Source organism: Salvia miltiorrhiza, chromosome 1, assembly GCF_028751815.1.
Source record: "Salvia miltiorrhiza cultivar Shanhuang (shh) chromosome 1, IMPLAD_Smil_shh, whole genome shotgun sequence".
NCBI classification, from domain to species: domain Eukaryota; kingdom Viridiplantae; phylum Streptophyta; class Magnoliopsida; order Lamiales; family Lamiaceae; genus Salvia; species Salvia miltiorrhiza.
The window spans coordinates 18,274,311-18,292,702 of NC_080387.1; the positions used below are offsets into that span (position 1 = coordinate 18,274,311).

General features: G+C 35.0%; 2 protein-coding genes across 2 annotated transcripts; both read left to right on the plus strand.

Moving 5' to 3' along the window:
* Positions 1-124: 124 nt before the first annotated feature.
* On the plus strand, positions 125-5,313 carry LOC130991453 (uncharacterized). The gene is made up of 2 exons (XM_057915732.1): positions 125-428; positions 4,121-5,313. The coding sequence occupies exons 1-2, from the start codon at positions 125-127 to the stop codon at positions 5,311-5,313; spliced, it is 1,497 nt and encodes a 498-aa protein (XP_057771715.1).
* Positions 5,314-5,996: 683 nt separating this feature from the next.
* LOC131006831 (two-component response regulator ORR9-like) lies at positions 5,997-7,534 on the plus strand. The gene is made up of 4 exons (XM_057933993.1): positions 5,997-6,377; positions 6,491-6,600; positions 6,711-6,788; positions 7,103-7,534. The coding sequence occupies exons 1-4, from the start codon at positions 6,275-6,277 to the stop codon at positions 7,379-7,381; spliced, it is 570 nt and encodes a 189-aa protein (XP_057789976.1). The 5' UTR covers positions 5,997-6,274; the 3' UTR covers positions 7,382-7,534.
* The last annotated feature ends 10,858 nt before the right edge of the window (positions 7,535-18,392 follow it).

Sequence of the window (18,392 nt, forward strand, 5' to 3'; positions counted from 1 at the left end):
CATCCTTGAAGCCGTTGCATCGCAAGATCTATGGATCTGGCATACTTTTTTTGGGACTCCTGGTTCGAACAACGACATCAACGTGCTCAACAACTTGACGTTGTTCAACGATCGGCTGCAAGGAATGGGGGTGCCGGTCACATATCAAGTCAACAACGCCTACTACATAAGTGGGTACTACTTGACTGACGGCATCTATCCCAATTGGCCTGTATTCGTGAAGAGTCCTACACATCCGACGGATCCGAAGGGGAAGAGGTTCAAAGTGATGCAGGAAGCGGCTCGCAAGGATATTGAACGAGCCTTCGGCGTCCTTCAAGCTCGTTGGGCAATCGTCAAAGGCCCATCGCGTCTTTGGAGCAAGGAGGCGATGAGCGACATCATGTTCACGTGCATCATTTTGCACAACATGATCATCGAAGATGAAGGCAAGCACGCAACACAGTGAGAAGAAGACGCCGACGAAGCTTCAAGTAGCACCGCATCTCAACCTCGTGCCGGTGCTCCGCCGGATTTTCGTGCATTTGTTGCACGACAAGCATCCATGCAAGACGCGGAGATGCATGCTCGCCTCACTTTGGACTTGAAGGAGCACATTTGGTCTCGTTTTGGTCCGATTGAGCCCTAGAAAATTATTGTAATTTTTATTTTTTTATTGTATTTAAATTATATCTTTAAATTATTGTAATGTAGAATTTTAATTTTAAAAATAAAAGTATAGAAATGTGAATTTTGTGGAAATGGGGATCTAAGCACCCACCTAAGACACAATGCATTGGAGAGAGGTGTGTCTTAGGTGGGGACCACTTCTAAGACACCCCTCTAAGACACTTGCATTAGAGATGCTCTTATATATTTGAGTCAAAAAGTGTACTTTGTGTCAAAATAATGTACAAATTATGAAGATTTTATTATTTTATAAATTAAAATTTTTAGAACCTAATAAGACATGATTACAAAAATTTATTTATTGACTCAAAATTCACGCCAACAATACTCCAAACAAAAATTATGAAAGATTCTATGCACTTTTGAATTCAAAATTAATTATGAATTTCTTAAGGTTATTGTTTAAAACTTTCAATAACAAAATTGACAACAATGAGAACAACTCAAATAAAAGCTTCAAAAATCCTGAATCAATTTTCAGTCGATGTTATATGTAAGTATAAGTGCAAGTCCCACTCCAAACTTGTACAAAACAAGAAGACTCATTTGCAATAAATCAAAAGATTATGAAATTATTAAAAGCTTGGAAGGCTTTAAATATCGAGTCTAATTTGCCAGAATCTTATCTATCTATACTATATTAAAAGGACAGTTTCCAATTTGAAATCAATTTCAAATAAATTTCAAAGTTGAATGGCAATTTTGTAGTTATAATAAAATTGAAAAATTATGTTTAAACTATATTTTTCTTTTTATTTTTCATTTCTTTAACTTCTTATTTGTTATTTTATTTATTTCCAAAATTGTGAAATTCGATTAAGTATAAAGTATTTAATATGCATATCAAATTAAAGATCACAATAAGAGCTTTAATTTGATATATTTTATACAAATATTTGAGTTAAAATGTATAAATTAAATTTGTTTAAATATTAAAATTTTATAAATTTCTCTCTCCTCTCTCATCTTTTTGAAAAAAAAATGTATTTTAAATTCCTTTTTATTAGTATTTTTTATTTTTTTAACTTTTTTTTTTGTTTTTCATAATATCAAATTTTATAATTGTACATTATTTTTTATTTTTTTATTATTAATAATTAATTCAAATATATTTAATTAAAATTAATTTTTACTATGATAATTGAATTAGTATTAATTTTTATATAAATATATAAAATAAAAAATATTTTTCTGTGCATTGCACGGGATGCAAATACTAGTATAGTATGTTTAAAAGTTGATTTAATCGTAACTTCACTTAAAGACGATCTTGTAGTTGTTATTTTGAAGTATTATGCTAGGTGTATATTAATTTTTAGTTCCATTAATACAGATAAATATTTGTATACATGAGTGGAGATCCAGAACTTAATAATTAAAGTACACATAATATTGTATTCTAGGAGTAGATCACACTCTCCTGCCAAAACTGAATTTTCATTATTTAAATTGCAATTATAGATGTTATTAATACGTTGCTATGTTCTTTTAAAAAGTTCGAATTGTACGGTGTTCACATATCAATATATTGTGATCAATTATTTACTTTCCTAACAAGGACTTTGAAATATTAAACTCCTAAAATATAAAACTTAAAATTATCCATTTTAATCATTGGAACCTTTGCATTAATGATGCCCTATACTGCTTGATCATGCACCGACTTGTTATTTCTTAATTTTATAGAAATAAATAACTAATGACAGTTGTTTCTACTCAACTAAATAAACGTAGTAATAGTTAGGGTAAACACTTAATCTAAATTTACCATCTTATTATTTTTGTGAGAATTGAGAATAAATAAATCAATATAAATCAATAAATGAGTTGTTTATAATACATGAAATAACGTATTCGGATCCTATGGTGAAATTTTCGTTCTCTTCAGGATTCGAACCTAGATTTGATATTCTATTCATGTATTACATGCAACTTATTCGCATATTTATATTGGTTTATTCGAAAATTTATACTGGCTTATTCGTTATAGTTTTTTGCACGGTAAATTTAAATAAATTAATACGAATCATAGGATTTAAATATTTAACCTTTAAAGTTTCATTCTCGTTAAAATTCATTTTCTCTCTCTCTCTGTATATCTAACCTTTAATACTAGCGTTGTTCTTTCTCTTACTCTATTACAAATCGGTGTCGTGCAGCGCTAGAAAACCACGGAGGCTCGCGTGGAGTTTGAAGGAGAGATTGGGTGGCGGAGGATATCCGGCCGGGGTATTTCTTCTCCAACTAATCTCTCTCGGGGGAGCCTTTGGGTGTTGAAGTACGGTTGTGTAGAGGTTTTTTGAGATGGTTGAAGCTTGGTCGACGAAGTTGGGATGGAGGTGTGGCCTAAAAAATTTAGATAAAAAAAAGTTAATGATATATCAACTATAGTAATATGTGGACGCCATCATAGTCAAAAACCTAAATTAACGACAATATTGACAGTGGCGGATCCATATGGGGCGATGGGGGTACAGCTGTACCCCCAAAAAAAAAATTACTAGTAGTATTATGTATGTATAATTGTTTTAAGTATTTTGTCCCCCCAAACCAAACAATCCAAGTTATCCAAACGATTTCTTTAATGTAAATTTTAATATTAATGGGCTTGGGCCCATTGAAAGTCAAAAAGGACGGCTTCTTTAAAAAGTGTGTGCAAATGTTGAGATGCGAGAAATACAGATTACAAAAAGAATTAGAAAGCGGCGGCTCGCGGCTGTATCCTGTATGTGAGAAACACATACACACAAATACAATTTCTTTTGAAAGCCACGAAGTTAGAGACGATTGTGAAGGAATAAAAAAGAGTTAAAATCAAAGAGGGACGAAATATTGGCATATTCCACGCATTATTGACTACACAACAAACTGTTCTAAAAGAAATATTAGGAGTTTTGGAGGATTTTGGAGGTAAGAAAAATATTTTATTAATTTTAAATTTATCGCGTTCTTTAATTTTTCGTTTATAATTCGATTCATTTATTCAATTCTAAAGTATTATTATATATTTTTTGTTTAAATTAAAGATATTATATAATGCACATAATCTATTTCACAAAATACCTAATTAATTTATAAATTATATTTCTACTTATTTGATATGCAAACTTGTTTATGTTTGTGAATAACTTTAGACTTTAATTTTTTTGTAGAACTCTTATATTTGTGTATTGAATTTGCATGTAGGAATGGCAAGTGAAACTCCTAAATCAAAAAAATCAAAAGGAATGACAAAACAACCCGATCTTCGGCAATTTATGTTCAAGAAAATGAAATCTCAAGAGAGTGAGTCTTCTTCTCCAACAGATAAGTTACCTCAAGCTCAAGAAAATGTTATAAATTTGGGTGGTTCAAGGTGAGATAAATGGCCTCAAGACTTTGATTAGGGGAGATACTCCAAGTGCTTACTATGTCCATTGCTTTGCTCATCAACTTCAACTAACTCTTGTAGCCATTGCCAAAAAGAACAATGAGTGTGTTTGGCTTTTTGATACGTTTGCGATCTTGTTGAATGTGATTGGTGTTTCTTGTAAGAGAAGAGAAATGATTCGAGAATTTCAAGCACAAAAAGTTGCTCAAGCTTTGGAAATTGGTGAACTTGAAACAGGATCGGGATTAAATCAAGAACTTGGTTTGAAGAGGCCCGGAGAAACTCGTTGGAGTTCTCATTACAAAAGTCTTTTGAATGTCATGAACTTGTTTTCTACAATTGTTAAAGTTCTTGTGATGATTGGGAAGAATGGCTCTAACTCGGATGATAAGGTAAAAGCTCAAGGCATTTTGTACTCACTAGAGTCATTTAATTTTGTGTTTTTGGCACATCTAATGACTACTATATTTGGGTACACTAATGATTTGTGTCTTGCTTTGCAAAGAAGAGATCAAGATATTATTAGTGCTATGAGACTTGTCACTTTGACCAAAGTGACATTACAGAAAATGAGAGACAATGGATGGGAGACTCACTTGAATAAGGTAATCTCATTTTGCAATAATAATGAGATTGTTGTTCCGGATATGGAGGCTTGTTATATCCCTCAAGGAAGATCAAAGCGGTTTGCTCAACAAGTTTCATATCTTCATCATTTTCGGGTTGATGTGTTTATAGAGGTAATTGATTTACTACTTCAAGAACTTGACAACCGATTTGATGAGGTCAATATGGAGTTGCTCATATGCATGGCTTCATTAAATCCTAAAGATGGCTTCTCTTCTTATGACAAGGAAAAGGTACTCAAACTTGCAACTTTTTATCCCTCTGAATTTTCAAGCATTGATTTGTCAACTCTTGAATGTCAACTTGATATATTCATGGAAGATATGAGGAGAGATGATGAGTTTAAAAATTTGGAGGATATTAGTTCTCTTTCTATGAAGTTTGTTGAAACAAAGAGACATATGACTTATCCTCTAGTGTTTTTGCTAATTAAGTTGGTGTTGATTCTTCCGGTTGCCACTGCAAGTGTTGAGAGAGTGTTTTCTGGAATGACTTATGTCAAGAATAAGTTGCGAAATAGCATGGGGGATCAAGTATTAAATGATTGTTTGGTCACTTTCATTGAGAAAGATATGTTTCTACAAGTTTCCGATGATGAGGTCGTCAAACGCTTTGAAGAAATGAAGACTCGTCGGAAGATAAACTAAATATATAGTTATTTAATTTTCTTTTGCATCTTACTGTCTTTGAACAATGTTTTAAGATATAGTATTTTTAACATTAAAGTATCTTTTATATTTATGTTTATGAGATTATATTTTTGTACCCCCAATTTAAAAATCTTGGATCCGCCACTGAATATTGATGTTAATGCTTAACGACGGTCAGGTTCGTCGTTAAAATTAACGGAAAATATATTGTGTCGTTTAATACTTAGGCGACAAAGTGGAAGTCGATGTCGTCGTTAAATTTTTTAACGATGAATTTCGTCGATTTAATAACGGATAATTATGTTATTAGCAGAACGTACGTTGTTTTGTAGTGTTATTTAAAGATGCTTGAATATATATAATAATCACCTTACAAAAATCTAATTAACTATTATCAAATTACAAGTAATATTGATTCGAACTTGAATAACTAATCTGAGCATGAATTTTGTACACACACGAAAAGTGCGCACGCACATGGGAGAGAGGACTCAATATAAGCATGCATGTTATGAAATTTTACATATTAGAGGACATCTAATTAATAAAAATTAAATAAAACAATGAAAAATGACAAGGGCAGACACCACAGTGGCTCTAGCCTTGTCAAAGGGCTAGCTAAACTAAATATTTTCTTGCTTTATTTAATAGTAGGAGCCAAAATACAAAATTTTAAAAGGATGATTCCAAGAAAAGCAAGAAAAATAAAAAAATGAGAAAGTTCATTGCTTCTTCTTCAATTCAAAAATCAATGAAATCCTGGAGATTCTCAATAATATCTGCTAGGATTTCCGATCTTTCCAAACTGTCCAAATCTTTTGGTATCACCATCTTCTTCTCACATTCAAAATATATCCTAATACACATTTACATATTCATATATATATAAACACATACATTATGAACCCTCATTATATTCATATTCTCTTCATTTTCCATATTCTTTAAGTAAAACGAGATGATGAGTTCAGAGACGACGCAGTTCCATGTACTAGCAGTTGACGATAGCCTCATCGACAGAAAATTGATCGAGAGACTTCTCAAGACTTCTTCATTTCAAGGTACAATTAATATTTTTTTGAAAAAATAAATTAAATCATTATTATCTTTTGGTATAAGTACATTTGAAACCTTCTCATATGTTTAAACATATTCTTTTTATGGTGTTATGCAGTTACTGCTGTGGATTCTGGGATCAAGGCTCTGAAATATTTAGGATTGATAGATGATGAAAATACAAGCACGGATACAGATCCTTTCTCTACTAGCACCAAGAATAATCATGTAAATATATATACTTTTTTTCTATTTCAGCATTCATTTTTTATTTATAACAATAATTTAAACCCCTTAATTCCATCATCGTCTTATTAGAATTATTTTATTATTTGCAGGAAGTGGAAGTAAACTTGATCATCACTGATTACTGCATGCCCGAAATGACCGGCTACGATCTTCTTAGAAAAATTAAGGTATGTCATTTTTTATACAATTTTATTATCTGCCTGAGAAGAGCAATAAATTGTATTTACACTAAGCCATAGTTCTCACAATAAGGAAGTTTATATAAAGAAAAATAATACTATAGCTATTTCACATGCACAACTGTAGGTGATTGATAAATAAATTTATTTTTGTGTGCGTGTGTTGGCCTAGCGGTAGAAGGTTAATGCGCAAGACCTGAGGTCCTGGATTCGAGTCCTTAGTCGCTCGATCTTTAAAATTTCTTTATTTACTTATGTAATTTATCAAAAAATAAATAAATAAATTTATTTATGTGTTTTAGGGATCGACATCGTTGAGGGATATCCCCGTTGTGATCATGTCATCGGAGAATGTTCCGTCGAGGATAAACAGCTGTTTGGAGCAAGGAGCTGATGAGTTTTTCCTCAAACCAGTTCAGCAATCAGATGTGAATAAACTCAAGCCACGTTTGTTGAGAGGAAAACAAGAGGACTTAATGGGAAATCAGCAAAATATTGAAGGAATCAACAAGAGAAAGACTAGTGGAGAATGTGTATCACAAGATAGGACTAGAGCAAGATACAATGACTTGGAACTATAGTCCACTATTATTGGCACAAATAGAGTTAATTGTAGCATCAAAAACTTGAAGATTAGCTATATAATTAATCCTATTCATTTTTTCTAAATTCTCTTTTAAATGTTCTTGTATATATATTTACACATATTTATATGACAGATTTTTTTAGAGTAAGTAGATCATATTTTTCTCACGTAGGGATTGAAAATTGTTACTCCCTCTGTCCCTAAAATAACTTCCCCTTTTTTCCATTTTGGGACGTCCCCCAAATAACTTCCCCTTTCTTTCTTTCCATTTTTGGACACATACCCCACCACTAATAATACTTTATTTATTCTTACTTTTCACTTTTCACCACTCTCAATACTAATTATAACACTTTTCACAACTTCCAATAATAATTATATCATTTTTTCTCCACTATATCAATACACTTTACAAATTTTTATTAAAACCCGTGCCGTCCCCAAAGAGGAAGCCATTTCAGGGATGGAGGGAGTATTATTTTCTAGTTGTTAGAAGTCAATAACTTGATGAATCAAAATGAACTGGAAGCTCCTCCAGTATTCACATTCTTTTACACAAATAGCAAATGATAGAGATTGGCCGGTGAGGCAAAAATGATTTTTTTTTTTAAATAATAGGATAATTTACTACTCCCTCTGTCCCCCATATTTATGAAAACTTTTGATTTTTGGTACGTCCTCTAAAATTATGCATACTTTATTTTGGACACTATCCCACATATAATTTTTCAATTTTACCATTCTAACTTACACTAACCACTACAAGAAACTGGACGATTAACGATGGAATTTTCAGTTGCTAATGCCCAAAACTCTGTCGCTAAAAACAATCACCGACGGATGAACGACGGAGACCGTGAGTCGCCATGAACGTGGTCGCTAAGTCGAATACCGACGGAATTATACGTCCGTCGCGAATTTTCCGACGGAGACGACGATAGTGCGGCCGTCGGCGGCGATTGACGACGAAGGCATCGTCTGAAATCAGCTACGAAAATAGCGATGGACTGTGGATTCATCGCTATTCGGCTGCTTCATATTAACGACAGACTGTGAAAGTTGGTAGCATAAAATTTGGGGGAAAATTTGGGTTAAAAATTGAGGTGCTTTGACGGAGAGTAATTAAAATCAATGAAGTGCCCGCTTTTTTACTTTTAGGGTTCAACGACGGATCTCTCTCCATCGCTAAAATCAATTAAAAATTTAAAGATTTCAGAAAATAAATGATTTAACGACGGATTAAGATCCATCGCTAATACCGACGGACAACTTTCCGTCGTTATTTTTAATTAAAATACTCCGAAAATTTGAAAAAAAATTAGAAAATAGCAAAATTAAATGCTTTAACAACAGAATGTATGTCCGCCGTTAAAACTCCATCGGCAGGCCGTCGGTAATTACGCGGGAATTTTTCCCGGAATGAATCCGTCGGAATTTCGTCGGTAAATCAATCGTTTAATCGAGAATTGAAAATCCATCATTGTTCCGTCATTAATACCGTCGGTAACTGGTGACGGAAATGTTTCCGTCGTAAATTCCGTCGGTGTCCGACACCTTTTCTTGTAGTGAACTTTTTTTTATTAAAACTCGTGCCGAGGTCAATCATGCATATTTATAGGGGATGGACGGAGTATAATATATTCCCTCCAATAATTTTCAAGATAGTCGTTTTCCTTAATTGCCCACCATAAAAATACAATAAAAATCAATTTGTAGCAGAAATTGCATCACAATTAGCAATCACAACGGACAAAAAGAATGACGATGAAGCCATGAAAAAGAATAGAAAAAGAACTTGCATCGAAGGAGCCGACAAGAAGGCAGCAAAGAGAGAGTGATTGAAATCATCATTGAGTGCCTAAATGAATTGGAACTGGGGCGTGAGATGGAGAAGTGAGAGGATCAAGAAGAAGAGAGAGAAAGCAAAAATTGGGGTGTGAGATTGGTCAATTTTAGGCTTTTGGGTTTGGGTATTATCTGGCCCATGGATAATTAACCTACCCAGACCATTTGATTTGTCGGTCCGGGTCCAATAACTAATGGGAAAGCTCAAGATCTAGAATCGAAACAATTTTAATGGTTCTTATTCGAGTAAAACTCGCCCATTGACACTCCTACCAAGGCCAACTTCTCTAATTGGCACATAAGGACTCAACAAGCAAGATCATCATAAAATTTCTCTTTAGTATTCAAGAATGTAAGCCAATTTGTGTATCCTAGCTTAGATCGAGTGTGTCTAACCTTACATTTAAACATCATTGTAAAGGCTCACTCAAGCTAAAATCCCAAATCCTTCACCAACCAACCAAGAGGTCTAGGCCTGAAAATTGATGTTGTAGTATAGTTGTGAAGGGAAAGGAAAAGCCTAAGGCTCGTTTGATACGATTCTTGGAAATTGTGTGATTAATAAAACTAAGATAAATAATATAGAAAAAGATGAGATTAATTATCTATTCAAGTGTTTGATAGGTAAAATAAAATTACAAAATAATTAATATTGTTGTTTGATAAAAATAATATAACTATATATTAAATGAGTAAATTACAATTTTAACCTTATAAAAATATAAATAAATAAACTAAAAAAAAATAACTCATGCCCATCTCCCCCAACAGGAAAAGATCTTACACCGCCGCAGCACCTTATTCCCAATTTTTTTTGTTGCAAACACAATTCCCCCACCCTAACCCCAATCGTTGCAGACCAGCACCCCCCACCCACCCAAATAGTTTTTTTTGTTGCAAACACAATTCCCCACCCCCAACCCAAATTGTTGCAGACCAGCAACACCCCCTCTCCCCCCCCCCCCAAAATTCTCGCAGAACCACCATCCAAGCTTGGCCGATCAACCCCAATCAAGAAAGCGCGGCGGCGGCCCGAGGCTCTCCCAGCGAGAAGTAGTAACCCCTTCCCAAGCGCTGTCGGCCTGCAACTCAGCCCTGTTGCACCGCTGTCTTCCCCCCACCATAAAAAAAAGTTCTCGCAACTGAAACTAGTGCCTTTGCGCCGCAAAACTACCACCATAGAAGGATAGCCATCGCTCCCCTCTCCCAAAGAAATATCGCAGAATCCATCGACGCCCAAAACTCAAAGCAGTGCCGCCGCCGCCAACACCCTTTCACCCCATCCAAAAAAAATTCTTGCAATTCGTTGAAGAATTCCTCTTCGCTGTGTCAAAGAGGCGAAGCAATATGGAGAGATTTGATGCAGATTTCGATTTTAAGGTAATTTCAGGGAGAAAATTGTAAACATAAATATAATCTCAATCACTGTTCAAAGTGATATTATTGAACTGGGAGGGAGTGGTGGATGTATTTTCTCAAGTCTACAGTGTTTTTGGTGCGGGCTTCACCTCTTTTGCAGGCTGAAAGGATTATTGAGATACCCTATCAAACAGACAAAAATGATGAGATAAATAGTGAATCTTACCTAATAATCCCTATCAAACATTGCCTAAGATTGGTTGTTCATTTTGTTGAATATGTAATCACCGTAACATAAGCAAAAGTTATTGTGGTTCAAAGCCCTATGTCGTGGATGTAGGAGCTTGGAGTCTTTGAACCACGTTAAATTATGAGTGGAAATTAAAATTCCACATTTTCCTTAAGGGTGCGTTTACTTAGATGGAAAAAGAAAGAAAAAGTATATTTTCACTCATTTTCCATCATTTTCACTATGATGGAAAAATTTTCTCGGGGCAGGACGAAATATTTTCTCAGGTAGCCCCTTTTTACTCATTTTCTCTCTAATGTTGGATAATATTATTCTAAGGTAAGAGTGTGAAAATATTTTCCAACATTTTCTCATCTTTTCATTTCTAGTAAACATATGATAAAAAATGAGAAAAGGATAATATTTTCCCATCTTTTCTTATTCATCATTTTCCAATGAAAATTTTACAAACAAAGTAAATGCACCCTAAGTAAAAACGCAAAATGCCACTCTTACAAAAATATGCATTTTATGCTCAAATTATTGGCAATAGACAAAACTACGCTTAACATGAAATTATCTAATTATTCATGAGTTATTCAATTCCAAATAGGAAATAGTTGATAAATACTTATCAATCCCGTTTTCATATAACTTAAATATTAATCTTATTGTGAACCAACTCCATACCTTTAGTCGAACTACTTCTGGATTTTGTTTGTTACGTCCTCGGGACACGTCCAACCACACACTTGCAAGAGATGATTGCAGAACTTCTCATTTAGTAGCAACTATGAGTCACCCAGAGTATATCACCCTTGTTTTACAGATTAAATCTAACCATACAGACACACATCAGATGGTTAAGCGATGATATTCTCTGAAGATTTCCAGCCTTGCCGTATTATATTTAGTTGGTAATCGTAAGAAAATATCTACTAAGCTGGAAAGTTGAGCAAAACAAACGTTTATTGAGAAATTATAAAATATTTAATACACGAGTAATATCTCACGTAGGGAGGAGACAAACTTGTTTAGCCACTCATGGTATATAGCCTGAACTTGGTACATAAAAGAAAGAAAAAATAAAGTTTTAAAAAATTGAAAATGATAACAAGTGTTTATTGTGTAGAAAGTAAAGAAGAATTTTTTCGATCCCCCCTTCTTCCTTCAGCTCTCGTTTTTTTATAGAGGTCTGAGTAGGTCTTTATATCCCTATTAAATTATTAACCTCTAATTCCCTTCTTTTGTGGCCAGTTCCTTTTGATCTTGAAAACACCTTTCTTTGTCGGCCATAATTGCAATGTGTCAAACAACTTTCGGTGTTCTTCACATGTTGTTGGGTCCCTCCTCCATTATTTAGTTGATAATGTTTTGGTAGAGCCAGTGGTTGAGATAAAAGACCATTATTAGTTGATAGTGGTCCCCATGTAGTTGTACCCACTTTGTCGTTTTCTTTTAGTGGGCATCTTCATGTAGTTTTACCCATCTATATCGTTTTCTTTTTGGGTGGATCTCTTTTTTCCTACAATCACATGACCATTTTCTCTTTGTCGGACATCTTACTTAATTGATGCCCCCGATGCTCTTTGATGAAGTAGTTTTTGTGCCCCATGTTTGTTGGAACATAACTTCTTCTTGACTTCTTTGGGTAAGAAGCCCTTTACAAACTCTGGTTTTTTCTGATTTGGGCAATCAAAACTGAGTGTTCCATGTTGCAGAATTTGCAACGAGCCTTTTTACTGCCCGCAAACTTGTTTTCTCATAGCAGAGCTCTCTTTGCTTCGAACAGATTCTCTGCATATTTGGTTGTTGTTCATGTCATTGTATTTAATATGAAAGAGCCCAAATTTGCGTTTTGAAAGAATTTAAATCGAATTAAAATCTTGACTTTACTTCGTCTATCTCGGTTAGATAGACCCATAATCCTCATATTCATCGTGTTGATATTTGGTTCTCCGTAAAGGTGGTGACGATCGAGGATTGACTTTTGAGAGCCTTAATTCAGTTCAAGCCTTGAACATCGGGCCTCCGAAGCTTTATAAAATGAAAAGCTTCATGATTCCCTTCCTGCTAGTTCTGGAGATGCACTGAAGAAATATAGTTCAAGAACGTCTCCCATTTTTAGGGACTCATTGTTCATCTATGCATCATAAACAATTTCTTGGATCCATTTAGGTAGAACATTGATTTCATTAAATGTCGGCGACATAGTATAAATTGAGACTGGGCTCCGAATTCATACCATTCCTTAACATCTTAATTTGAAGGGTACGTTAGCGCTGATTTGTTTAGATATGTAACATGTGTTGGTTCGAGAAATATTTTCGTTTAATTAAATGGTTATCAACCTATGCATTTTTTTTAATTGTATCCTGATGACGAGAACTTCCCACCATATGATTGTTTATGTCTTCTACACCAACTTTACAATTTTGCTGCTAATGTACGACTTGATCCCCAATTGTTTATAATTAGCAATTTGGGAAATATTTCTCACGAAATGGTTAAATTTTGTAAGCATTTATTTTTTTCAACTATTTATCGCATAATTGAGTTGGCATTAGTGTTGTATGTACTGCTTCTGAAAAAAGAACATAATTTTGCAATGAAGACGATTAAGATTGATAAAACAATTGAATCACATAGTATGCATCAACAATTCACAAGCAAATCAATAAAAACCAATTGAATCACCAAACCCTAGACCAGATATTTAGTTCATCATAGCAAAATAGTTCAAGTAAAACAAGAAATAATCCATGAAATAATAATTGAAGGAAAAGAGAATAAAAATCTTACAACTTAACTTGAATTCTTCTCACAATGATATTTGTAAAGAAAATCCTGCATAGACTAAATGTTTCTATTTTTTCTACCAGTTTGGGAGCATAAAATTGCAAGAGAAATTTAGAGTTTAGTGACAAACTGTCGCTTTCCACTTAAATTTTCATAAAAAATTGTCATACTCGCCTTAGGGTGATTGTCACCTTGGGGTGACACAACTTCCTGATAATTTGATGCTCTAAGTGAGCTTGGATTGACTGTCACTCTAGGGTGAGGGTGTTTGGCTAAGCTTATTTTAAAGAGCTTATAAGCTCTTGGAGCTTATAAGATGTTTCAAGAGCTTAATTATAAGATATCATTTTTAAGAGCTTATAAGTTGTCAAAGTGTTTGGATAATTGAGCTTATAAGCTAGAGAGATAATTTTTTTGCTAGAGAGAGAAAATATTTTTTTAGAGAGAGAAAATCGAAGAAAAATGAACTTAAATGATATATGATGAAAATAATAAATTATAGTTGAAAAATATTTATAAAAATATTGTTGCATATGAGATTATAAAAAAATAAGTTGGGGTAGAGGAACTTATTTTTTGGGGAGCTTATAAACTCTTGGAGTTTATTTTTGGAGCTTATAAGCTGTTGAGAAATTTATTTTGCCAAACACTTTGAAAGAGCTTATAAGCTCTTAAACAGCTTATAAGCTGTTTTGAGGAGCTTATAAGCTCAGCCAAACACCCTCTTAAGTTTGTTCCCTTATCTTCTAATGCTTGTATCATTTTTTTCCCTTTCAACTTGCGAGCACTTAATTAATTCAACAAAATTGATAAACTAAGCTCAACTTAACAAAACAAGATAAAAAATCACACTAAGCTATTAAACTCCACAAGAAAACTGCAACTAGAATGATAAGAAAATGACACAATAAACAAATAAACATTAATCAATGACTATTTAATTATGTATATTGAAAACAGTCAAAAAATGACACAATAAACTTGTAATTAAGTATTTAAGTTGGGAAGTCTTTCTTAAGAAATGGTTAATTTTTTTCAACTATTTATCGCATGATTGGGTTGGCATTAGTATTGTATGTTGCAACTACGTCTGTCAAAATAACATTTTATGCAATAAAGACGATCTAGATTGATTCGCAAATCGAATGAGTGATGAGTGAATCAAAGACTAGTTGTGTATATTGATAATATTTTTTTTCAACTATTGATAATGAACGGACATTGAATGCTTTCAATTAATGAATACAAGAATATACGTAAATATCAATTGTCGTCGTTTTCTCAAAGAAACATAGCTATAGTCTCTCTCGATTTTGATATTAGGTGAATTTTATTGGCCACATTAGACTATTTTTAATGTATGAAATATTTGTATATTTTTATTTTTATTATTATTAATATTGTAATCATTTAAATCGTTATTTTAGTGAAAACATACAATACAACTCCTTAAATTAAATTTCGGGATTCACCTCTTTGGTACTATTAGGTAACTTCCATCAACCAACTTGGTGAAGCATGAAAACAACGCCTAATCTAAAAAGCAGTAATCGAGACAGGATTTACGTGGTTCGGTCGTTAAGACCTACGTCCACGGGAGATCTTCGAGTTTTTTCACTATATTTTGAGATGATTACATTTTACAAGTGTTGCTCCCAAATAAAATTATTCCCCTAATGCTAAAGCTAACCTTCTATTTATAGATGTGAGAGTGAGCCCTAAAGGCCTTAGGCCCATGAACTATAATAATTGGATTTAGGCCCAAAACTTAGTACAATGATCTTAATCCCCAAGCTGAACCATCATACGTGGCTGCGTGGAAAGACACTTTGGCTGCGCTGCTCTAGTCTGCGCTGCTCTACGCTACTGTGCTGCGCAGCTCTGCGCTGCTCTGGTCTGCGCTGTTCTGCTCTGGCTGCGCTGCTCTGCTCTACGCTGCTCCGCTCCGGCTGCGCAGCTCTGTTGCGCTGCTCTGCTCTACGCTGGTGGTGTTGCACTCTAGCATGGCAGCAGCTCTGCACTTTGGTCAAGGCTGATTGACTCTTTTTAGTTAGACCTGCGTTCATTAGTTCTTGTGATAATAATAACAATAATAGTAATCAAGTAAGATGTTCTTGTATTGCCAGGCACAATGCTGATGAGTATTCTAGTCCTCATCAGCTACTCCCCCTAGTCTGGTTGAACTGTGTCTTCTTCATTGTTCAACCAGTGGTGTGTGATATAGAGTCAGCGCTGTGCTGCTCTCCCGTGTCAATTAAGTGTACATGATTCCCTGCACTTCTTAGATAAGAACTTCTCAATCTTTGTAAGAATAGTAAATACAAAGTATTTAAGCGCTGCAAACGAACCAAGGTAAAAGAGAGTAGTTTTTTCTTTCGAATTATTTGGATGTCATCAATGATGACTAGCTTAAGGCTCCAATATCCGCAGAGCGGCTGAGTTGCTACTTAAGGCTCATCCCCAGTCTAACTTTCGCGGCTTATGATGTTTCTGCGCGGAGCATAGACATTGAGGCCTTCGTTGTGCAATTAATGCCTTGAATTTTGCAATTAATGCCTTGAATTGTGCAATTAATGCCTTGAATTTTGCAATTAATGCCCCTGAGTTTTGCAATTAATGCCCCTGTCTAACTTTCGCGGCTTACGATATTTTTGCACGGAGCATAGACAATCAAAGAACCCTGTCTAACTTTCGTGGCTTACAATATTTTTGCGCGGAGCATAGACATTCAAAGAACCCTGTCTAACTTTCGCGGCTTACAATATTTTTGCGCGGAGCATAGACATTGTGACCTGACAACGACTCGGGCATTCTGCGCCGACCGAGATAACTGTTTTCCCTATACTTGAAATAGCTGGTCTGACTGCGCTGAGATAGTCACACTGGTTGCACTGATACAATCGCACTGACTGCACTGAGATAGCCATACTGGCTGCTCTGATATGATCACTCTGACTGTACTGGGATAGCCACATTGGCCGCACTGATATGATCACTCTGACTGTACTGAGATAGCCACACTGGCCGCACTGATATGATCACTCTGACTGTACTGAGATAGCCATACTGGCTGCACTGATATAATCACCCTGACTGTACTAAGATAGCCACACTGGCTGCACTGAGATAGCCGTACTGGCTACGCTGATATAATCTATGCGATTTGCGTTGCAGATGACTTAAATGAAGATGGCTGCATAGGTTGGGCTGATAATTCGAGCACTGATTATATCGAGATAACTGAGACAGCCACATTGGCTGCGCTGAGAAAGCTCAGATAAATTCTGAGGTTGATAGCTGCGCAGGCTGAGATAGCCTATCCTGACTGCGCTGAGAAAGCTCAGATAAATTCTGAGGTTTACAGCTCTGGATCGTAGTTAAGTTACCATTTAAGGTTTTAATATCCGCTACGCGGCTGAGTTTCCATTAAGGCTCGAATATCCTGCTAACTTTTTCGAGAAAGCACATATGGTGGTATATACTCCAGTTGGTGAAGCATGAAAACAACGCCTAATCTAAAAAGCAGTAATCGAGACAGGATTTACGTGGTTCGGTCGTTAAGACCTACGTCCACGGGAGATCTTCGAGTTTTTCCACTATATTTCGAGATGATTACATTTTACAAGTGTTGCTCCCAAATAAAATTATTCCCCTAATGCTAAAGCTAACCTTCTATTTATAGATGTGAGAGTGAGCCCTAAAGGCCTTAGGCCCATGAACTATAATAATTGGATTTAGGCCCAAAACTTAGTACAATGATCTTAATCCCCAAGCTGAACCATCATACGTGGCTGCGTGGAAAGACACTTTGGCTGCGCTGCTCTGGTCTGCGCTGCTCTACGCTGTTGTGCTGCGCTGCTCTGGTCTGCGCTGTTCTGCTCTGGCTGCGCTGCTCTGCTCTACGCTGATCCGCTCTGGCTGCGCAGCTCTGGTCTACGCTGGTGGTGTTGCACTCTAGCAAGGCAGCAGCTCTGCACTTTGGTCAAGGCTGATTGACTCTTTTTAGTTAGACCTGCGTTCATTAGTTCTTGTGATAATAATAACAATAATAGTAATCAAGTAAGATGTTCTTGTATTGCCAGGCACAGTGCTGATGAGTATTCTAGTCCTCATCACAACTAAGTTAAGAAAAATAAGACAATAAAAACAACAAAAAGATAAAAGTGATAAACATATCTAATCTCACTCCCCTTCTCTAAACTTATTACAGAACAACAGGTTCAAATATAAGTTCGGAGGGAAGAATAAAAAATACGTGTGTCACTACTCACATAATACCATGCTCAAGGGTGGTGGTGTGGACAAAGTTTAAAATCTGCATCTTCCAAATTCTTCTACGATCTTCTCCCCAAAATAAAACAAAGAAAACATAATAAAAATGAAAAGAACAATGAAAAGGAGAAGTAAAACAAAAATAGGAAAATAGGTGAGTTACTTCCCAACAAGTGTTTAATTTAACTTTGTGATGCTGCTGCCGAGGATTGTTTAGATTACACTTTGATATTTTGTGTAGTACTTAATCAGGGCAATACCAATGCCCCAATAAATAATACTCCCTCCGTCCCGCTTCAAATGGCCCAAAAACTTTGGGCACGAAGATTAAGAAATGTGTGATAAAGGTGTAAAGTGGTGGTACCAACTTTATTGATGATTTTTGTAAACCTTATTAACAAAAGCAATTAGGAGAGAGAAATAACAATAATTAAAGGTATATATAGGAGAGAGAAACACAAAATAGGCTGTCAACTTCGTTTCATTCGAAAATTTTGGTGCC